We start from the raw sequence: 23629 nt of genomic DNA on the forward strand, positions 1-23629 counted from the left end.
TTCGAAAGAGTAGATATCAGGCTAAACAGCTGACGTACTTTTTCTATAGCAGCGCTAGTCTCATTATTTAATAGCCACACCTCATATATAATATCTATAATTTACTCTGCAGCAATTACTATCTCTTTAGCAAAAGTTCACACGTTTCTTGAGTGAAAATGTCTGTTTTTGGAAATCAAATCTTAAACTTCTTCGTATGTATAAATTTCAGGTGGGGGGTCAACCAGTTCGAAGTGCACTTCGTGAGTATAGGCTAGGTGGTCACCCATATATGAGAAGGTATATTGGGAAAGCACTTTCTTTTTCTTCGAATGCGTTTTTTCAATTTTTCCCTTTCACTTAACAAAAAATTATTTTTTGATAGTCGATGAACAGAATCCTATGACTTTTCCAAAAATCGTCTTCGACTAGGAGCTGGTATGACCTTTGCAATCAACTTCTCGAGTTTTTTGTTTCAGGATCATAACGACTAGGAGCTGGTATGACCTTTGCAATCCACTTCTCGAGTTTGTTGTTTCTGGAGCATAAGGTGATTTAATTTGCTTAAATTCAGGTTTATAAAACTTGAAAAATGTTCATACATTTGGTCCAAATTAAGCTGATCCGGCATCCAAAGCGCTGATAGCTTACGCAAACATAATTCTTCATTGGGTATTTGACATATGCGTTCTGTTCACATGTTGATAGCCTCTTCCATCTCTCTAACCTCAATCCGACGGTCGTCGGTGGCTATTGGATGGTTGTCTAATTTTGTGGCCGTCCCGAACGCTTTTCGCTAGTCAAGATGATACCTTTTAGAAAATTAGAGCAGTTTTTCAAAATTTTGGTAATATTCTGGACGTTTTTTGGGAACTAGAGCAATTTCTCACTATTTGAAAAAATACGAGCATATCAGCGTAAATTACATGTCGTTTTTAATTAATTCTGAAATCGAACGATAAACGAACTCGGTTATGCCCTCTCCGTCATCTCTCTGATTTTCTCGAAGAGGAAGAAGCCACCGCGAACGTTTCGTCTGTTAGTTGAGATGCATTCCGTTCGTCGGACTCATTTCGTCATCGGCTACTGCAAATATTTCAAAATCGTCGGAAAAAGTTTTCATCCAAACGGACGAGACTCATAAACATCCAAAGGAGAATGTCTTAGAGATCAGGACCGGCTGTTTCATAAACATTTACGATTTAATAACCAAACAAAGATTGTTAATTTTAAATCCTTACTCGGATTTACCATCAATTAATTTTCTATCTGGCAAAGGAAAAAGGAGTGGTACAGTTTTTCAACTTTTCTATGTCATACCGTCGTTTTTAAATATTTGATAACACCAGTGGCACATCGATTAAAATAAAAATATAAAAAAATTTTAGTAGAAAAAAAAACAGAAAAAAACGTGTGAATGAAGAACATTCTTCTTCTTCTTCTCTGAAACTCTTTATGCCTATCTTTCAATGTCAGTATTGGGATTTTAGTTTTAGTCTTTTCATCCATTGTTTCCACTATTTCCGATTCTTTGCTACTCCATTAATCTTATGTATCGTTTCTTGTCTTCCCCCCACTGTTTTGATTTTTCCTATCGCTTCTTTCACTTCCTCTGCTCTTCATCTTCGAATTCTTCTTCTATTGTCAAGTTTTTACCTCTGCGGCTGAATTTTCTTTCAAAAATACATTTCATGTCTCTAATATGTCTTCCGTGCTAACTTTTATATTGTTTCTTTTCTCTGTATGCTTATTTCCTTTTTTTTTTCTTCCTCCCATTGCTCTGATTACTTTCCTTTTTTGCTTCTTCAAATTCGATCTTAACTTTGTTTCTTATGGTTTTTTATGCCTCCTTACTTTCTTCGCTCCTATTATCATTATAATTCTTCCACGTTGCCTTTTTCCGCTTAACCACTTTCCTTATTTCTTCTATCCTCAATCTGGTTTTGTGGTACTTTCTTTTATCGTCATTCTCCCCCAAATTTCCTCTACGACTACATGCGTTATTTCTTTGAATACGCTACTTCTAACGTAACCTCTTGCTCTAGTTCACCGAATTTTCCATCCATCGCTTCTCGATATTTCTCCACATTCTTATTTGTTCTCTTCCTTACTTTCTGCTCCCTTTATCCCCAGTCTGTGGTTCGTGCCTATTTTTGCTTCTCGTATTATTACTATTTTCTCAATTATCTTCTTTGAAGAGGAACATCCATAAAAATCCAATTCAAGAGAATTGAGAAAGGTATTTCTGGGTACTTCTGACAGAAGAATTCGACTTTAGAACAAGGAATTTAGACTAGAGCCTAAAAAGTGTCGAGCTATCAATAAATCATTAGAGAGCTTAGAGTACATTTGAAGGAGACATAAGTAAGCGAATACATACAAAAGAAATGAATGAAACGCTATTGTCTATTTTTAGATACGAAAAAAGTTTCTAAAAGTCAAAATCTCTATATATTAAAGATTGGACAAACAAAACGTTCACCATCATCGATGTCTATACGACCACGTTTACATTCAGCAAACCAATAACGAATGGTTCTCTTCGATCGAGTTTTTTTTATCAAGAAGCAATGACAAATTAACACACGGAATTGTTTCGAAAATAACAAAAGCAGCTTCACTTAAATGGCTGTCACTTTTTTGTGAGAATTCGAATTGTCATGAAATTTTACATATACTCATTAAAAAGTTGGTACTTCATAAATGTCATATGGATTTGACAATGACAGCGCCATCTATGTGTCAGTCACACGACTTAAGGCTTGGTATGTTTAGATACTAGATCCTCTATTCACTAGGAGACACGGTTAACATTGGATGGGTGCAGTGAAGGAAATGGTAACTGCTCGGCTTTATTAATTTCTTTTTTTAATATCAACTACGTTCAAGTGGATTCGTAAAACACGATATTAGAGACTTCATTCATTGGGTGATTTTTTCTCCTAATTATCGATATCATGGAATATAAACTAGAACATCGCAACAGTCTGAATTTTACAAAAAAAAATTCTCTGTTACTATCATATAGCGAGCTTTGGTTTTATGCATTTAATTCCCGTATAGCTGTAGATGTACCGAAACAAAAGAAATTTTGGGCATTATTAGGAAAAAGTTCATTAAATTATCCAAAATGTGATTTCTCACATACAAAATTTCATTTAAACTTGCTATAAATCATCCCAAAAAATTTGTTAAAACCCGATAATATCATACGTAGTGGGGATTTTAATCAAAATCTCTCAACAACCACCGATTTTAAAAATTGTTTCGATATAATATCTTCTAGAGAAGCAAACACAACAATCGATGGAGTCTTTGTAATATTAAGCGCTTACAAAATTGAAAATTTTATTTATGAATCATATTTTTCTTTTAGTAATGTATGTATATGTGCTATATTCTCTGGAGTCAAAAGTACCATGATTGTTTTACTCGTATTTTGAAAAAATTTATAACTGAGTTATTTTCAAAGTCATCGTTACTTAAAGAATACAATTTCATTGTGTTGTACGGCTGAGACAACATGTATTAGAAGATAATATAAAATTCTACTCCCCCTAGACCAGGTATGGGGAAGTACGGCCCGCGGGCCATCTCCGGCGCGCAAAGCGTTGAAATCCGGCCCGCAAAGCGTTGAAATCCGGCCCGCGACCAGCAACTATTTCTGAACACCAGCTAATTGGAGTTTTAAAAGTCCTTATCTAGGACACAATACCCAAATATAGTTGCCCACGCCCAGAAAATAATGTCTATGTTTGGTACAAGCTATTTGCGCGGACAAGCGTTTTCAATATTGAAACTAAGAAAAAATTGTCTTCGTAATAGGCTTTCGGATGACCTCCTTTTTCCATTATTAACAATTCAGCATCATAAATGGAACCGACTTATGATAAAGTAATGCAGAAACAAAAACAGTTCCATATGTCACCTTCTACTTCGCAGCTAACTTGAGTTCGATTAATTGCAATTGAAAATGCTATTTTTTATTATAATAGTGTTTCAGAAAAATTAAATTATTACTTTTATTTTAGTAAATAATGTAATGCTACAACTTGGCCCGCTATATATTTCGTTAACAAAAAACTGGCACGCGAAGAAAAAAGTTTTCCCATCCCTGCCCAGACCAACAGTTGTTCGTACTGATTGGCCACAATTTGAAGAAAAAAGAAATAGATGCGAATCTGATAGCTGTAAAGCATTGACAAATGTCATCTGCAGGAAATGTAAACTGAATTTTTGTGTAAATAAAAAGAGAAACTGTTTTTTTGAGTTCCATCGTGAAAACTAAGAGATTATTTCGCAGTGTTATTTGAAACATAAACAAATTTTGAATAGTACTTTGTTGAGCTTTAATTCCATATTTATTTGCCCTCGAAGCATAATGTATCACATTTGATAATTTTTTTTTTTAATTTTAATTATAACAAAAATGTATCAGAATTTTTTAAACAATTTTCCCTGTTTACGTAGGGTCAGATCAGCTACCCTAAATTTTCCAAAATTCATGCAGTTAACGGTTAATATGAATTATCCCTTCATAATATTCTGATTTATTATTAATAGACCGTTAATCGAGCTTTAGTTTTCTTTTTATTGATACCACATATAATTAAACGTGACTTCTGTACCTCAACAATTAACAAGCATTTTTTCAGTAGAAAGGTTTTGAGTATTTCAAAAATTATCGACGCACAAAAAAAAAGAATCGAAATATTTGCGGCTCATTATGTCCGTAGCATTTTTGATCAAATTTTTTTTGCTGAAAATAGTCAAGAACGGTTCAATTTCGAAGAACGATTTGCCGTATGAAGAACAGAAGACACTATGGAATTTCGACTATTCGAGAGAACCTTTTAATCATTGGAATGACATATCTTATTAAATACTGCATGATTGTTATTCCATGTAATACATAATATGGGCGCAGTCAAAAGTGCGAATCAAACTGTAAGATTTGAATAGATAAAATATTCTAATAAGTAGATTTTTAATAGCTTTAAGTATCATAAAAGTTATCGCTCAAAACTTCATCCGCGGTTGCTTCATTATCTTCTTATAGATAAATATTACAAGCTGACAAAACAAATACACCGTTGTCATTGTTTAAAGCACTTCTAATAGCGAATTTGTGGAAATCCCACACAATTGGAGAGCAGCCCTCCTCAATAACGTACTGATCAGTTTCTTCTGCACACACAAGTTTGCTGACCATCAACGTAGGGAAAGACAAGAGACAAGTAGATCCGTTATACACAACCCTCTTATATTCTTCTTCTTTTATCTTTTCTATAGGCAATTCTGCCTGTTTCTTTCTTTTGTTGTGTTTTTAGATTATATTATCGCTCCATCTTTGCGATCTTTACTACCCTATCATCTCTCAGTCTACTTATATGGTTGTTCCGTTCTTTTTTCTGTTCAATAACCACTAGTTAATCTTCTCCACATTACATGTTGTTCTAATGTAGTCGCTATGCTCGATCTCTCAGTATGTTCCCCGTGATTCTCCTCAGTTTTCCCATCTCAGCTGTTTCCAGCATTTTTTGTGTTTTGGACGTGTCCGGCCGCGTTTCTGCTGTGCATGTCATTATTGGTTCTTGGTTCTAATATGTTTGTTTCTCCATATTGTATTATTGAGGCATCCTGCTGCTCCATTGGCTTTCTGTATGTGTTTTTTTACTCCTGATTCAGCATCTCCATAGCTTGATAGTGTGATGCCTAAGTAGTTAGTTTCCATAATCTGTTTACCATGTTCAGCTTCTTTGCTACTATGTTAAACTTGTGGACCAATCTTTGTAGGTCTTCTTCACTTTCTGCTATGAGGATAGCATCAACTGCATAGCAGAGAATTTTTATTTCTCTATTTCCCATCTTATAACCTCTCCTCCTTTTTATTGCCTTTATTATTCCATCCATTATGAGATTAAAAAGTAGGGGGCTTAAGGAATCTCCCTGTTTTATACCCGTGCCTATGTTTATTTCCTTTGTAAGTTGTCGTTCATTCTGACCTGTATTTTGTTGTCCTTATATATGTCTTCGATTGTTTTGATGATGTCTAGCGATATTTGCCTATTGTATAAAAGATCTAACTAATCTAACTCTGCCAAAGGCTTTTGTCAAGTTAATTAAGCAAGTGAACGCCGGTATATTATATTCTAGATCTTTATCTGTTTTCTGTCTAGTTACAAATACTGCGTCTGTACATGATCTCCCACTTCTAAAACCTTGTTGTTCGTCCTCAAAAGATATTCTTTGATTTATTAGTTTGTTAAAATTTTGGTTGTCATTTTTAGAGTAGAGTTTAAAAGATTGATTCCTCTATAGTTTTCCCGTTCTTTTCTGTCACAGGGGAATTAATATACTTGTTTTCCATTCTTCAGGTACTTTTTTGTATTTTGATATTTTGTTAATGGACAGTGCCAACTGCTCGGTCATTGCAAAAGTTAGTTCATTTGCTATTCCATCACTGCCTGTAGCCTTTCGGTTTTTTAGTTTTCTCTGAGCTTCTCCACTTCCTTTGTATTTATTCTGGTCTCTTCAACAGTTGTGATTTCTGGTGTTTCCGGTTCTTCTGTTGTGAGTTGATTTTGTGAGTACAATATTTTTAGGTAGTCTATCCAGGTTTTTATTCCTATATGTTTTACTTCTATTATCTCTTTCATTTCTTGCCTCTGTCCTCTTATAAATCTCCACATTTCCTTTTCTAATCCTCATGTTCTAGATCTTTTCAGAAGCGTTCCCAGTGGTTATTTTTAGTCATTCTGACGAGCCTATGCGTCTCTTTAAGAATCCTCTTATAGTTCTCATATGAGGGTTGTGTTTTGTGTGTCATATATTCCAGGTACGCTTTTTTCGTTTCTTTACATTTTTCTTTTATTTCCCTACAGAACCATGGCGTTTTCTTTTTGAGTTGTTTATTTTTGTCCACTGTTTTCTCGCCGATATATTCCTTTGCAGCTTTTAGAATGTTAGTTTTTATTTTAGCTTTTCTCTTTTCCAACGTCATCCGTGATTCGAGTGCTCTAGGTTGCTTCCTTAAGTCTTCTTTCACATAGGTACTTTGTTGAACCATCTTGTAGGCTTTCAACTCGTATTTATGTGATGTATTGTGATGGTTTGTTCTTATTTTATATTGATTTTACCATTCTTATTTTTTCCATGATTAATTTATGGCCACTCCCTAGTTCTGCCGAAGTTACTGCTCTTACATCTAAGATTTTGGACGGGTGTATTTCTCTATTAGTTAGTATATACTAGATCATGGATCTATCTTCTGTTTACAAAGGTATATTTGTACTGGTGGGAAAAATGAATTATTTATGCGTAATTCATTTGTATTGCATAGATTTATTAGAAGATTCCCATTGTCATTCCTGACATCTTCTTTGAATCGTTGTTTTATTCCTGGGATGATGTCATTTCCAATTCGAGCATTGAAGTCACTCAAAATAATCGTGCACCCGTTTGACGGCATATCATTTATTGTTGTCTGTAGGTCTTCGAAAAATCTCTCTCTGATACTTTCTTCTCTATTATTTTCTGGCGCTTATATTTGTATGATATTGATTAGCTCTTCTTCTAATCTCATTCTGATTGCAACAATTCTCTCTGATACGTATTTGCACTCTTCAATCTGGGTAGTTAATCTTTTCTGAACTAATATGGCGACCCCTTCCTTGGTTCTTGTTTCCTTTGGTACGCCACTTTATATTATTATGTAGTTATCTAACATAGTTTGACCCTTGCCTTTTTTCCTCGTTTCTTGAAAAGCGCTTATGTCTACCTTTGCCAGATTCAACGCTTCAGACCATGTATTACGATATGATCAATCCTCTATGCCATCTGGTACTACATAGTTTCTTGAACTTTTGAGAGTGTTAAAACTCATGGTACATACAAAAACCGCAATAATAACTTTTGTAATCAATTTTTTTACACCTTCGAACTCAAAACATAATATATAACAATTCAAACATGGACATTCAATACATTCAAATTGAATATTTATTGCTTTGGTTATCACAAATATGAGATACTACTTATAATCTTTTTGTTTCAGGTGAAAGTGACTGTAATGGACAAAAATGATAGTCCGCCGTCGTTCAAGCACATTCCTTTGCACTTTTCCGTATCGGAGGATCTCAGCCCTGGTCAACCGATAGCGACGATAAAAGCTGAAGATCCAGATACTATCGGAGTATTGGAATACAATCTTCTAACTGGTGATGATGGTAAATTTTCCTTGGACAAATCTAGCGGTGTTTTACGATTGATCGATTCCCTTGACAGAGAAACTAAACAGATGTATAAACTGATGGTGAGATGCAGTGACGGAAACCAATTTACTGATACCATCGTGAACGTTGAGGTATGTACTTATTATATGAAAATTTTCAACCACAATCGATTACACATTTACGTAAAGTTAAAAATATTCTTCTTGTCTTATTTTTATGCGTTTTGGGGGCTTTGTTTCCGCTTTATTTCGTCCTATTTTTTGTAACTAATCTTTGCCTGGTCATCCTTTCTTGGTTCATTATAATTATATGTACTTACCCACTAGTTTTCTCAAATCTACCATTCCAATCACTTTCACTTTCGTGCTTTCTCTAAGTTATTTAATTTTCTATTGCTTATTTTATTACATAAATATATTCAGTATAGTTTATTAATGGTAACGTGACAGTTTTTTTATCATTCTTAACACAGGTATTGAAAATTAATCTTCATAATAAATATCTAGTTCGACGTAAGTTGAAAATTTTTCGTTTTCATCTTACTATTGAGCATAATCGAATAGTAGCATCAACAATTACAGTTCAATGCTCTTATGGTTGTTAGCCTGAAATCTGCTAGATCTGCATCTCTATGATAAACTGCACTTGGTTATTTTAGTGCAGGTGGTTACTGAAAAATGAACTAGTTAAAAATTTTTAAACTTAATAAATTTGTATTTAAAGTAACTATTGAATTTATTCTAATAAATTGGAGGAAGCTTATTTTCCGATTTATATAATTAGTTTATAACAATTTCTCAAATGTATATTTTAATTCGTAGAGGTATGTCGGAGGTGAAAGTTTAAAATATTTATTATCATCCTTTTTCAAATCCTTCTCGCAACTTTTTATTTTGAAACATAAAAACGTGATAATTGAGGAAATGGGTTATCGACAAATTAGAGTGAATAATAAAAACAATTCTTTAGGAAAAAAACATTGCATGATCTCGACAAAATAATGAACCCAAATTTTATACAGACTGTGTAAAATTAATGTGAATCAGTTAACTAATGGTTTTCATTTTGTTGAATTTAGATCCCGCTACAAATTTTTTCACATTTCTTTGAGTACTCTATATGCAAATATCATACGAGGGCTGCTATAATTGGATAAGGCTTTATTGGGTTTCAAAAGATTCTCTATTAAGCTCAATACACATTTGCATGCGTTTGAATCAATTCCATTTCGATTGGGGTACCCCCAAAACATGTGATTTGAACGCATCAACAACTTCTTCAGGACTAGAAAAACGTTTACCTCGTAATTTATTATTAATCTGCGGTAATGAGATGAAATCATTAGGTGCAAAGCAAGGACTGAGCGGCGGATGGCCCATCAATTTGAATTTTTAACTGTTTCTATTTGAACAGATCTACGGGAGCTCGCATCGTCGTGGTAGAGAATGATCCGTCTTGGTTTCCCTTTTCGAAAACTTCTGGCAAACAACTGCTGGTGTACCATTTAGTATTGACCATTCTACGTTGCTCTAATAAAACGGTGGCGACATGTCAAGTCATTCCCAAAAAACAGGCTTCCATTTGCTTCGAAGTGCTTCGCGTGGATTGTCTTGAAAGACCGCGATTGATTTTTTTCAGCATTTATTGCACCAATCGACACGAGATTTTGCCCGGACATCGTTGGGACGATCAGGGGAATAATTTGTCCAATGTACTCTCCGCGAATCTTTCGTAAGAAGTTCAATTATGGTTTCAAGTGACATTAATTTCCACGCCCGAATGATTTACTTTGAAAATAAGGCTCTGACTGCTCGGAGATACATTAAAACAGTTCTCCTAGTGGCCGTGATCCCATTTATTGGTGATCAATTCATTTGAATGAAGGATAATGCCCGTCCACATACCACCAGGATTGTCATCGAGTATTTGAAGCAACTTAAATCAGCTCTTCGTAAAGAATGTCTATGGAGTAAGTCGAATATTCAATTTTATCGATGCCTGACAGGGTTAGAGCCCTCCAACAGAGCAGAGGGAGAAATATCTAGTAATAGAACGATATAACTTGTCGGAAAACCTAATAAACATGGAGGAAAAAGGTTTTCCCGAATGAGTTTTTATAAATATATATTTAACAAAGTTATAAAACCAAATTTGAGTGTCCGGTTTTCTTGCTGCTGAGTACTAGGTATATCAACTGAATAATTATATACTTTGAGGTGCAACGAAATGTATGGCACACCACCAGGCAACTTTATACAAGTGTGAAAACAAAATCGTTTATTATATAAACATAAAACGATAAATAATGCAGTTCTACCGACATCTATATAGAAAATATAAACTATAACATAAATAAGGAGATATGGGTTAGGTATTATTCGATATAACAACCGTACTAATAGCAGAATTTCTGTTATAATAGTCGGTCTACGCCTCCTTCGTATTTGCGGGTTGAGTGGTGTCCAAAACAAGTTCCGCATTTCTTCAAAATATCTTATCAATCTCTCTTTGTTCTTCTTGCGCTTTTAATTAACGATCTATTGACTTATGATGTCGTCGCGATTAGATTTTCGATTAAGAGTAGGTTGCTTGAAAATAATTATTGACATTGTCTCCGTAGGTAGTAGCTGTTTTGATGGCGGTTTCCAGATGTTTCTGTCTTTCATATACTACTAGGATTGGCAAAAAGAAACATTTTTTTTTGTTATTATATTAAATACAAATGCATTTTTTTATAACCTAACTGAACTCTACCTATTTACTTCTAAGAATCGATGTAAGAAGTTGGAAGATGACTGCTTTTGGTACCTCATTCCAAATAACTTCCACTAAAGTGCATCACAGTCTGTTTATTTAAAAGATTGTCATGCCAAACCCTGTCAAAAGCCTTCGATATGTTCAATGCGATTGCTCTGGGTTCCCAATAGTTGCAGGCAAAACGTTATTGACTAGAAGGTACCAGGTTGATCTATGTTTACGGAATTGATGGTCGCTGATGATGTTAACAGACTCAAGATATTTCTAGATTTGTTGCTAAGAGATAGGAGATTGATATCTCGAGCAGTAATTAGCTTAGGACCAGAATTATTGTGGTTTATAAAACAAAATCATCAATAAATTTTGTAATAATGCAAAATTCAGTTTGATATGCATAGGCAACTAATATACAAGTCCCCAATTATAATACGCATATGTAAAAAGTTTTTTTTCTTTACAGGTTACAGACACAAATGACAATCCACCTGTTTTTCTGGAAAGCGCTTACTCATTCGACATACCAGAAAACGCTCCTAGAGGCTCCAGAGTGGGTCAGATTAAAGCAACAGATCCAGATTTAGGAATAAATGCCCAGTTGACGTATTCCGTTATTAGCGATTGGGCCAACGACGTATTTTCTCTAAATCCTCAATCTGGAGTTTTCACTTTAACTTCAAAATTGGATTACGAAGAGGTAAAGCATTGTTTCATTTATTAAATTAATTTTCGTCACAGATATAACTTGAGTTATTACAGTTTAGCCCGAAATAAACAGTACTGAAACTGAAACATAGATGTCTCTAATACGCGCGCAGTCATACACAAGTTAACTAGTATAGAAGTGTTAAGTAAACCTTAATGAGTAGTCCATGAGTAAACCATGAGGCCAAAAGAATTAGTGAGTGGAGATGTCTAACGATATTAAGAGGATAATTCCCAGTTAGATGACAGTTGCTGAGGACCTTGCACAGTGGCAAAGATTAAGGAGAGCCTGGCTATCTAATGTTGATGTATTTGAAGAAGTTTTTGATACTCTATTTATCCAAATAAGATTTACTCGACTTATGATTATTAATAATACGAAACTGATGATAGACGAGGCCTTAGACAGCATTTCCCGAAGAAAATCTTAATCTTAATGATCCTAATAAAAACAAAAGAACCAAATTCTCAAATTTGTGTACTGTCATCAGTCCTTGACGAATATGCAAAATTTGAATCTATTATTTGTTTGAAATAGGTGAAAATCGAGTACAAGGATTCCGTTACATTAGCATGGATTCATTAAATTATAATATTGAAATATTTCCTTATTCTGCTAAACTTCATCTTATAGTGAAGACCTACAGGTTAATCCGAACAGAAAAAATTGAAGCCTGGGATTCATGGGTCAATAAAAATCATCCTCAAGCGCAAAATGCATCTCTCTGGAATACAGATGGTTTGAAGATAGTATAAAAAGCTGGATTAGACAGTTTTTGACCAAAATGAGCTCTCTACATCACTAGAAAACTCATTCACTATTTTTCAGGTAGAGTTCGTAGCAATAAACAAACAATAGGCTCTGAAAGATATTTAGTGCATGTCCAAACTAGCCTGAGAGTCCAAACAATCTCTAAAAGTACTAGCTAACAAAAATATAGTAAGGTTAATATTGCTACCAAGCCACAAGAGGGTATAGGATGATAGAATAATAAGGAAACAGACTGCTTTGTCAAAAAAGAGGCAACGACTCCATATTTTGGACCAGAGTTCTATTGGAGCCGTATAAGATGTGCCACTTCAATAATAAACTGAACAGATAGCTAAAGAATTAAATGGAATCTAAGTTAATCCAAAAGATTCATATCCATATCAGTTGGGAAGTGTAAAGAATTCTCTAGAAAGGGCATTAAACTAGTGGTGTCCTGCTTATTTCATTAACAGACTCAAAAACCTCAAAGAAAAATAATGCTAATAGCTTGTATATCAAAACAATGAAAAATATGTTTCGAATGTATTCTCGAAAATTGACAATTTTTTTTGTGCTTAAAAAATTGCTAGTTCCATGTTTGGACGTAATTTATTATGCAAAGTACTATGTATATTACGTATCTTACGTGTGAAATCGACTGAATAGGAATGTACTTTTTATACTGAAATATATGTTTACACATTTTTATGTCCAATACCATACTTAGAGTTTATTAGATACGTTTTGTAAAGTTGTTGCTAAATATATATATATATATATATATATATATATATATATATATATATATATATATATATATATATATATATATATGAATATTTTCTATAATATTTCCCGCTCTCAACTTTCAAAAGGCATATGACATTTGATTTCTGTCAAAATGTGAACAAACTCATCATTTTGTTTGTATTTGACAGCAAGTTACCTCGTGTCAATTAAAAAATGTAAAATTCGTATGTTTAACACTATTTTTACAAAAAAAAAACATCACTCAAACAAAAACTAATTTATATTATGGAAATCCATCACTGTCAATTTCAATAGTGATTAAGTGATTTTCTAAATTTGTTATTTTTTCACCCATCCTCGTATCATCAATTATTGTTAATTAAAATAGAAAAGTTTTGGGACAGAAGCTTGCAATTTTTTAGCTGTGTAAATTTACTTGACATTTGTTGTCATGTTTACCAACATTAAGTTATCTGGTAAGTATTTACAAAAAAATTCTCATTGTACCATAATTATTAACACTTTCAGTCCTGCTATCTTTCAATTTGACAATAATGGGATCTTTCTGAATTTTAGTTAAATGATGTGGCATTAAGTACACTTTTACTTCAACTGAACTCAAATTAATTATTAAATTATTTGTCATTGAAAATGACAGTGACATTATGTAGGAACTCCGATTTACGCAGGCAAATGAAACTGTATCTATCCTTTTTCATTCCACAGAAGTGTACGTGTATCTTTAGACAATATTTCGTCAAATTAATTTAAAATCATTTGTAATAAGAATATTACCATATAATATTAATAAAAAATGAATTAGTATTCGATTGGAACAAAAGTGTGAATATTAACGTTACGCTACTGATTGAAATATTATTTTTGTTCATTTAAGAAATAGTATTATTCCCGTGGCCTTCTGCGAGACAGAATATATCATGAACAACTTGGTATGCTGACATTGAAAAAAAAATAAAAGACGCAACCATTGTCAACTTCAACTCGTGCTTATATTGTACTCAAAACTATGGCGAATCGTTGAAAATATCAATTGACTTATGGACGCTGGATGTTTTCCTTTATAAACAAGACCACCTAAGATTGAATGTCGTTTGTCGTTACACCGAGGTCATTTTGAGGCGATTTTAAGCGAAATATCATCAACAAACTTGATCGTCTTCAAAATTATAACAACTTTATTCTTTTATACAATTCTGTATCGATTAGAGGAGAAATTGTTTCAAAATTTCCGTCTATAGATATAAATATAGCGGGACTAAACTAAAATTTATTGACATTTTGTGACGCCATAGTACTTTGACAGTTACTATTTGTGAGGATTTTCACGAAAAATGTACCAGCTGTCATTAATTATTCGTTTTTTCAAAGACAATAACGCGATTTTATTTTAGAAGGTAGAAATGAGAAGTATCTTGTATGGTAGGAAAGTTCAAAGAGTGCCCAGCTCTATACGATAAATAATACAATGTGAAAGAATCGTACCAAAAAAGTTAGATATATTCATTATTAGCTCTAGAGGTTCATGCTCAATGTAATTAGCGTCTCTTAGAACGTGTCTCGCATGTGGAATTGTTATCTGGTAACCAATTCTGCATACTGTACACTTGGAATGACTGAAGGCACGTTCCAATCAACTTGTAAACGTACAAATACCCCAAGAGATGTATGGCCATTACTCGAAACATATTTGAGATAAATAAAAGCTACAAGACTATGACTTGGATACTAAATTCACCCACTCACAGATGGCTCAAGGAGTATGCTTGTTAGAGCAGCTAGAACATGTGAGGATCTCCCAAGATATTTCCAATAACTTTCCAATAAATTTTTTTAAACTCTGATGGTATATTGATTCAAAGTATTACAGATATATTCTACAGCATCATTTGCTTTTATTCTCAACTAGAATTTGAAGAGGTAAGGAATTCAATTCGCTCTTCATCTGTAATATAGAGCAACCTAAGAAATCAGCTGATTTACGTAAGAATAGCGGCCGTGGGGTAAACCATCGATTTTTTCATTAATTTAATTTTAGACTCTATTTGTCACACACCTACGGTAAGCGTAAATCAGCATAGTCGAAAGATATCCAATAAATCCACATTTCCGGGAGGAATTGTCGCAATTCTTTAAGTAAATACTTGTTAAGAAGGCCTGAATATAATGAGATTTAAAAATAACTTAACAAAGCAAGCAGAAGCTAACAGCAAAATCATTTGCGTACCCCACGGCGGTCATATTGAAAGGGGCATCACTTCATTTTGACAGTTTTGACAGTTTTGACAGGTTGTTCATTATGCTTCACATTTTTTGTATACACCACGCGTTTGTAGGTTACGTTGATAAAGCAAACGGAATGAATGAAATACTAATGACATTAATTTTATTTTACGACATTAACTATTTAACTTTCGGTTATAAATTCACCAATTTATTATTATTTAAATTCCTCTTTTTCATTTTCAAGATCATCACTTCAATATTTTATGTATTCAATTATTCTATGGATATACATCATCAAGTTTTCTTTCCTTTCTCGAAATAAACGAGTTTGTTATATCTTTTAAATATGAAAAAACATAGTATGGTACAACAAACATTCTGTTAGGTTTAAAAGTTAACGATAAATATTTATGTGTACGTACTAAAATTTTCTAGAGAAGTAAAGAATGTGCCGACTACAAACACTAATCAAATGTCTAATGATAGGAATAAACTTACATATTACGGACTCTTTAATGACCTGTTTTGTAAAATAAAGGTGTAAATTCTATGAAATATAATTTATAATCTTCAATAAAATATGCGTCCTGCGAGGTATATAACCAGTGACGTCGACTTTTTATTATAAATTTATAATAATAGAGTGTGTTAAGAGTCGTTCATTCACAACGAGTTTTCACATTTTAAACACCTTTGAACAAACTAGAATGGGGAGCAGGTAGAAACATTCGTAAATCTATTCACTCTTATTAATAACGTGGTGAATTTATACACACGGGGCATCTTACTTACGTAATTGATTTATACACTAACTCTGTATACACTAAATTATCCACACTTTACTATTCACTAAACTACGCAATAATTTATATGAATTATTTGAATTCACCGTTCGGTTTATTTTTTACTATTCCCATAAAATTATTTACTGACTATGGCTGCTAAACTATCGCTTATTTATATTCAAAGGCTTTCTAGATAATTCTGGTTCTAGAATGCCGTTAACAAAAAAGGTCTTCCAAGAAATTGTCTCCATAAAAACATGTTATAGAAACAATATTAAGGAAATTCATTCACCAAAATATAATATAGAAGATTCTGTTGACATAATAAAACAGGACCTGCTTCACGGTCCATATCAGTATTCGTAATAATAATATATAGAAATTGGGTTTTATTACTCTATCACACATAGAAATAGACTAACAGATTCAGAAACAGAACAAAGGCATCGAAATAGTTGAAAAAGAGAAGGTATATCTACTAATAAAGGAATTTGCGCCGTAGAAGTAACCGGCGCATTCACCAAAAAATAATATAGAAGATTCTGTTGACAAAATAGAACAGGACCTGCTTCACGGTCCATATCAGTAGTCAATAATATATGGAAATTGGGTTTTATTACTCTATCACATATATATAAATAGACTAACAGATTCAGGATCAGAAGAAAGGCATCGAAATAATTGAAAAAGAGAAGGTATTTCTACTAATAAAGGAATTGTCGTCGTAGAAGTAACCGGCGCATTCACCAAACTATAATTTAGAAGATTCGATTGACATAATAAAACAGGAGCTGCTTCACGGTCCATGCCAGTAATCGAATTCGTAACAAAAATATATAGAAATTGGGTTTTATTACTCTATGGCACATAGAAATAGACTAACAGATTCAGAAACAGAAGAAAGGCATCGAAATAGTTAAAAATAGTTGAAAAAGAGAAGGTATTTCTACTAATAAAGGAATTGCCGCCGTAGAAGTAACCGGCGCATTCACCAAAATATAATATAGAAGATTCTGTTGACAAAATAGAACAGGACCTGCTTCACGGTCCATATCAGTAGTCGAATTCGTAATAATAATATATAGAAATTGGGTTTTATTACTCTATCGCACATAGAAATAGACTAACAGATTCAGAAACAGAAGAAAGGCATCGAAATAATTGAAAATAGTTGAAAAGGAGAAAGTATTTCTACTAATAAAGGAATTGTCGCCGTAGAAGTAACCGGCGCATTCACCAAACTATAATCTAGAATATTTTATTGGCATAATAGAACAGGACCGGCTTCACGGTTCATGTCAGTAGTCGAATTCGTAACAATAAAATATAGAAACTGGGTTTTATTTCTTTGTCAAACAAAGAATTAGACTATAATAGATGAAGAAACAGAAGAAAAGCATCGAAATAAATAAAAATAGTTGAAAAAGAGAAGGTATTTCTACTAATAAAGGAATTGCCGCCGTAGAAGTAACCGGCGCATTCACCAAAATATAACATAGAAGATTCTGTTGACAAAATAGAACAGGACCTGCTTCACGGTCCATATCAGTAGTCGAATTCGTAATAATAATATATAGAAATTGGGTTTTATTACTCTATCGCACATAGAAATAGACTAACAGATTCAGAAACAGAAGAAAGGCATCGAAATAATTGAAAATAGTTGAAAAGGAGAAAGTATTTCTACTAATAAAGGAATTGTCGCCGTAGAAGTAACCGGCGCATTCACCAAACTATAATCTAGAATATTTTATTGGCATAATAGAACAGGACCGGCTTCACGGTTCATGTCAGTAGTCGAATTCGTAACAATAAAATATAGAAACTGGGTTTTATTTCTTTGTCAAACAAAGAATTAGACTATAATAGATGAAGAAACAGAAGAAAAGCATCGAAATAAATAAAAATAGTTGAAAAAGAGAAGGTATTTCTACTAATAAAGGAATTGCCGCCGTAGAAGTAACCGGCGCATTCACCAAAATATAACATAGAAGATTCTGTTGACAAAATAGAACAGGACCTGCTTCACGGTCCATATCAGTAGTCGAATTCGTAATAATAATATATAGAAATTGGGTTTTATTACTCTATCGCACATAGAAATAGACTAACAGATTCAGAAACAGAAGAAAGGCATCGAAATAATTGAAAATAGTTGAAAAGGAGAAAGTATTTCTACTAATAAAGGAATTGTCGCCGTAGAAGTAACCGGCGCATTCACCAAACTATAATCTAGAATATTTTATTGGCATAATAGAACAGGACCGGCTTCACGGTTCATGTCAGTAGTCGAATTCGTAACAATAAAATATAGAAACTGGGTTTTATTTCTTTGTCAAACAAAGAATTAGACTATAATAGATGAAGAAACAGAAGAAAAGCATCGAAATAAATAAAAATAGTTGAAAAAGAGAAGGTATTTCTACTAATAAAGGAATTGCCGCCGTAGAAGTAACCGGCGCATTCACCAAAATATAACATAGAAGATTCTGTTGACAAAATAGAACAGGACCTGCTTCACGGTCCATATCAGTAGTCGAATTCGTAATAATAATATATAGAAATTGGGTTTTATTACTCTATCGCACATAGAAATAGACTAACAGATTCAGAAACAGAAGAAAGGCATCGAAATAATTGAAAATAGTTGAAAAGGAGAAAGTATTTCTACTAATAAAGGAATTGTCGCCGTAGAAGTAACCGGCGCATTCACCAAACTATAATCTAGAATATTTTATTGGCATAATAGAACAGGACCGGCTTCACGGTTCATGTCAGTAGTCGAATTCGTAACAATAAAATATAGAAACTGGGTTTTATTTCTTTGTCAAACAAAGAATTAGACTATAATAGATGAAGAAACAGAAGAAAAGCATCGAAATAAATAAAAATAGTTGAAAAAGAGAAGGTATTTCTACTAATAAAGGAATTGCCGCCGTAGAAGTAACCGGCGCATTCACCAAAATATAACATAGAAGATTCTGTTGACAAAATAGAACAGGACCTGCTTCACGGTCCATATCAGTAGTCGAATTCGTAATAATAATATATAGAAATTGGGTTTTATTACTCTATCGCACATAGAAATAGACTAACAGATTCAGAAACAGAAGAAAGGCATCGAAATAATTGAAAATAGTTGAAAAGGAGAAAGTATTTCTACTAATAAAGGAATTGTCGCCGTAGAAGTAACCGGCGCATTCACCAAACTATAATCTAGAATATTTTATTGGCATAATAGAACAGGACCGGCTTCACGGTTCATGTCAGTAGTCGAATTCGTAACAATAAAATATAGAAACTGGGTTTTATTTCTTTGTCAAACAAAGAATTAGACTATAATAGATGAAGAAACAGAAGAAAAGCATCGAAATAAATAAAAATAGTTGAAAAAGAGAAGGTATTTCTACAAAAAAAAAGTCTTGTGCAGTCACGTCTCCATCCGGTCGCATAAAAATAACTTTTGGAGACGCAGGAGAACATAAATCGTAGGCGAAATCTATTTTCTAATATCCTTATATAAAGAGGTCGGTCTTTCTTGTTAATGAAAAAGTGACAATTAAGAAATAAGAAAGAATAAGAACTGGAGAGTCGTTTAATCGAGTACGAAAACGCGAAAGCGCCTGTGTGGAATATCAATTGAATTCTTTACCACACACGGGGAGTAGATGTATAGAAGTCTTAAAAATTGCCGAATGTAATTCCATATGCCATTATTATAACTAATTGGACCGTCTCACTATTTAAAATACACCCGGAATTAATTTACAAATATTATTAATAATAACTGTACTTTCTACTTATTATTATGATAAAAGTCACTCCAATAAATATCTTTCCTCGATATTTCATTATACGAGGTGAATATTAACTCGAAAGTTTTGTAACTGGACACGAATTCGAACAAAATTTTTTTGGGAAAATCTTTGAAAACGGTTCTATCCCAGTTGGAATCCGAAATATTCTTATCAATTCTAAACAGAAATTCTGATATCCATTCTTCTTCTTAGCCCGCATGTAGAATTGTTATTCTTTTCCTTTATTAAACAAAAGTTTCGTCTAAAATTTTTCTGAACCATCAATCCATCCTTAACTGGATGTGTCATGTATGTCATACCAAGTCTCAAAGATAGAGATATTCTATTTCCTTGCCTTGCCTTTTGTATATTCTTTTGAATAAACCCCGAAACTTCTTAGAGTATACCAAAAAGTTGTAGAGGAACAATTAATTTCACCATCAGTTTCTTGGAACAGTTTCCGGGAAAGCGGCGAATTGAGTTTTCTTGAAAGAAATCAATGCAGAAAGTATTGTTTTAAAACAATGTACCAGCTCACACATCCGTTATTTCAATGGCCAAAACTAAAGAATTAAATTTTGAATTGCTACTTCATACACCTTATTCGCCAGATTTAGCCCCCTCTGTTCCAAGAGAAGGTATCGAACTTATTGAACATCACTGGGAAAAGCTATGGGGCTAAAAAGAGATTACGTTGAAAAATAAATTTATGTTTTTCCATAATTTTTGTGTTTTCTTTGTTGGGCCAAGTACTTCTGGGACTATCCTCGTAGTAAGTAATTCCAAAGGGAGACATTGTTTTAACAAAATCACAATACTGAGTGTGATTCCAAAGAACATGAAAAAGATTGTATAAAAAGTTGGGTAGTTGCATTTGAAATTTAGAAATTGGGGTTGCTAGATGTTACAAAGAGGAATGTCATAAGTAATCACGAGCTTTTAAGTTACAGGGGTTTTAAGACATTATTTTCTATATATTTCTAAAACAAATATAAGTCTTCTTCTTTTTGATATCGTATCGTATTTTCTAGAAAAAAGTAGATCAACGTTAATGCGTCAACAAACGACAACCAGGCCGGACCGGCTTTTATTTTAGGGACGACATTTCAAGCTACAGTTTCTAGTTTTTGTCATCAAAACTCTTGTAACTAGCGGTGGTTCTGAACAACTCACAACACGTTCGCTCCAAGTTTCGGCCCAATCAGTATACATTGATACTGAATGTGATATTCTTTCACGTTTCATCAACATAAATATCTACTGTATTTTAAATAGGTAATAAACAACGATAAAAACGATATTTAAATTAAAGGCATTATAGTTTACAAAAAAACCGATATAATCTATATATTTTATATATAAAAATGATCTGCTGGACCAATTTGGCTAATTTTGGTCTTGAATTATTTGTGGAAGTCCAGAGAAGGTTTGGAAGCTGAATAAATATGAAAATGTTCGGAATTAAATGAAAAAAAACAACAATTTTGTTTTTCCTAACCAACTAATATCTATCCATCCTCTATGTCGATCTATACCTCTGGCAAATAATGCAACCTTTTATCCTTGTAAGTGACGATTACAGTCGCAGTGGACACCTCGATCGGATTCATCACATTAACCACAGATTTCTGTATCATCACAAGCTCAAAAGAGGAGCTTATTCAGAGTGTTTTCACATATATAGCGCAACAGTTCAATAACCATAATTGGCTGGGTGAAGGAGCAATGCCTATTGGCATTGCTCCTTCACCCATTGGCGGCGAAAAATAAAAATGTCGAGGATCTCAACACGAGCATTCAGAATTTCCTTCCGGGTCAGTTGGTTTCCTTCAAATCAGTCGACACCGTTATGAAACATTCAACTATCTCAATGAGTTTTTAATTAAATTCGCTGAATTTGCCTGGATTACCACCTCACAATTTTCAGTTAAAACTATGATCAGTTGTCATCACTAATTAGCCTTGAAATTGCAGTAGAACAAGACTGGCTGTGAAAAAGGTGATGGAACAATCATAAAGGGAAAATACAAAGGAGAGAATCGATGATTCTAACGGATTTACCATTCGATTTTAAACGTTTACAATTTCCGGTACGTCTGGCCTTTGCGATAACCATAAATAACTCGCAAGGTTAGTCGTTGGGAGTTTGCGAAATCAACTTGGAGTTTCCCTGTTTCGCACAATTATACGTCGCGTGTTCGGGCGTCAGAAAACCGTCATCTTTATTTATTTACGCACCACAAAACAAAACAATAAATGTAGTTTATCGGAAAGTTTTAAATTGATAAACAGACTGTATTATAACTGTGTATGTCTGTCAATATCAAATGAAATCCTTATAAATACCCAGAATTTCAGAAAAACTTTGTAATTAAGTAACATCGTATGTAATTAATCGAAAATAATAATAAAATTTCATTCATACCGAGTTTTTTTATGTTTATAATAATAACAAACGGATTCATTTTGTTTATTTTTTAATTTTATTTTATACAAACATTTATTTATCGATTGAGGTAGTACGAAGTATGCCGGATACAATCTACTCAAAAAAATACTGAGTAAGTATGGTTTCTTGCTAAATGACTTGGGGCGGGCGTCATCCACTGATCGGTCTCCGTAGATCATTCTATGAGGTCTTCTGGTCAGCAACTTTTCAATCTTCTCTGTTTCATTGGATCAGTGTAAAGTTTGGATTTTGGTGGTTTCGTTGCGGTTTTTGTTTCTTATCGCTGATGTCTGAATAACTTTATTGGTGGTTGGAATACCGAGGTCTGTATGTAATGTGTGGTTGCTTATAAACCATGGAGCATTAGCTATTCGTCTTCTTGTTCTTCCGTGTATTAGGCGAGTCGCCTGTTTTATCTTTTACATCCTTGCCTCCTATCCCAGCCTCAAGGTTGTCGCTCTACCTTTTTCTGGGTCGGCTAGTACTCCTTTGGCCCAATGGGGATTTATTGCCCGCTATCGGAAAATAGCCCAGGATTTTGGTCGAGTTAAATTTTTCGAGATTTTCATATGGTTATGTTGCAGTGAATTTGTTTTGAAATGAAACACCTCAGAAAAGTAGTATCATACATTGTACCAAATTTGCTATTTTAAAGTTAAAGAGTTTTGTGCACTACTTTGAGGCCTATAACTCTCCTCAGAGACGCAACTTGGTATGGAAGTTAATAGTCATATTTTGGACTCCTCTAATCGTCATATGTTGGACTCTATAGGTCTATGTCGTTTCTCATGAGTTACACCATGTATAAATACATCGGAATTCCAGTTTAAAGATTCATCATTAATCAGCTATGCAATTCGCCTCTTCTAATTTTACATAAAGTTATCAACCAAGCAAGTATGTTGACCTTAATTTAATATCTGTCGCGCCATTCATTTATGCTGCGGGCAAACATCAAAAACTAGTTGAAATATCAAGTTGGAACATAAGTAAATCGATCGATTATCTGGTTAGATATTAAGAATAACGTGTAACTGCAATTAATAAAAGAAAAAACTGGTAGATTTTGCAAATGGCGCGATCGAAGCGGAGCTGTATGGTTTTCTAAAAAGGTTAAAAACCTGTTTAACGCGTTTAAAAGCATTTAAAATGATTTGTCGTATACTGATTTTTTCAAATAA

At 33.4% G+C, this 23629-nt stretch overlaps 1 protein-coding gene across 1 annotated transcript in view; it reads left to right on the top strand.

Annotated features, from left to right (window-relative positions):
• The window catches only part of LOC130445301 (cadherin-related tumor suppressor), a 209998-nt gene that overhangs the window by 163404 nt on the left and 22965 nt on the right, over positions 1 to 23629 (top strand). The window contains exons 2-3 of the mRNA XM_056780866.1: positions 8036 to 8344; positions 11431 to 11664. Coding sequence (XP_056636844.1) covers positions 8036 to 8344; positions 11431 to 11664 — 543 coding nt within the window. The remainder of the gene's footprint in view (positions 1 to 8035; positions 8345 to 11430; positions 11665 to 23629) is intronic.

Source organism: Diorhabda sublineata, chromosome 6 (genome assembly GCF_026230105.1).
Source record: "Diorhabda sublineata isolate icDioSubl1.1 chromosome 6, icDioSubl1.1, whole genome shotgun sequence".
NCBI classification, from domain to species: domain Eukaryota; kingdom Metazoa; phylum Arthropoda; class Insecta; order Coleoptera; family Chrysomelidae; genus Diorhabda; species Diorhabda sublineata.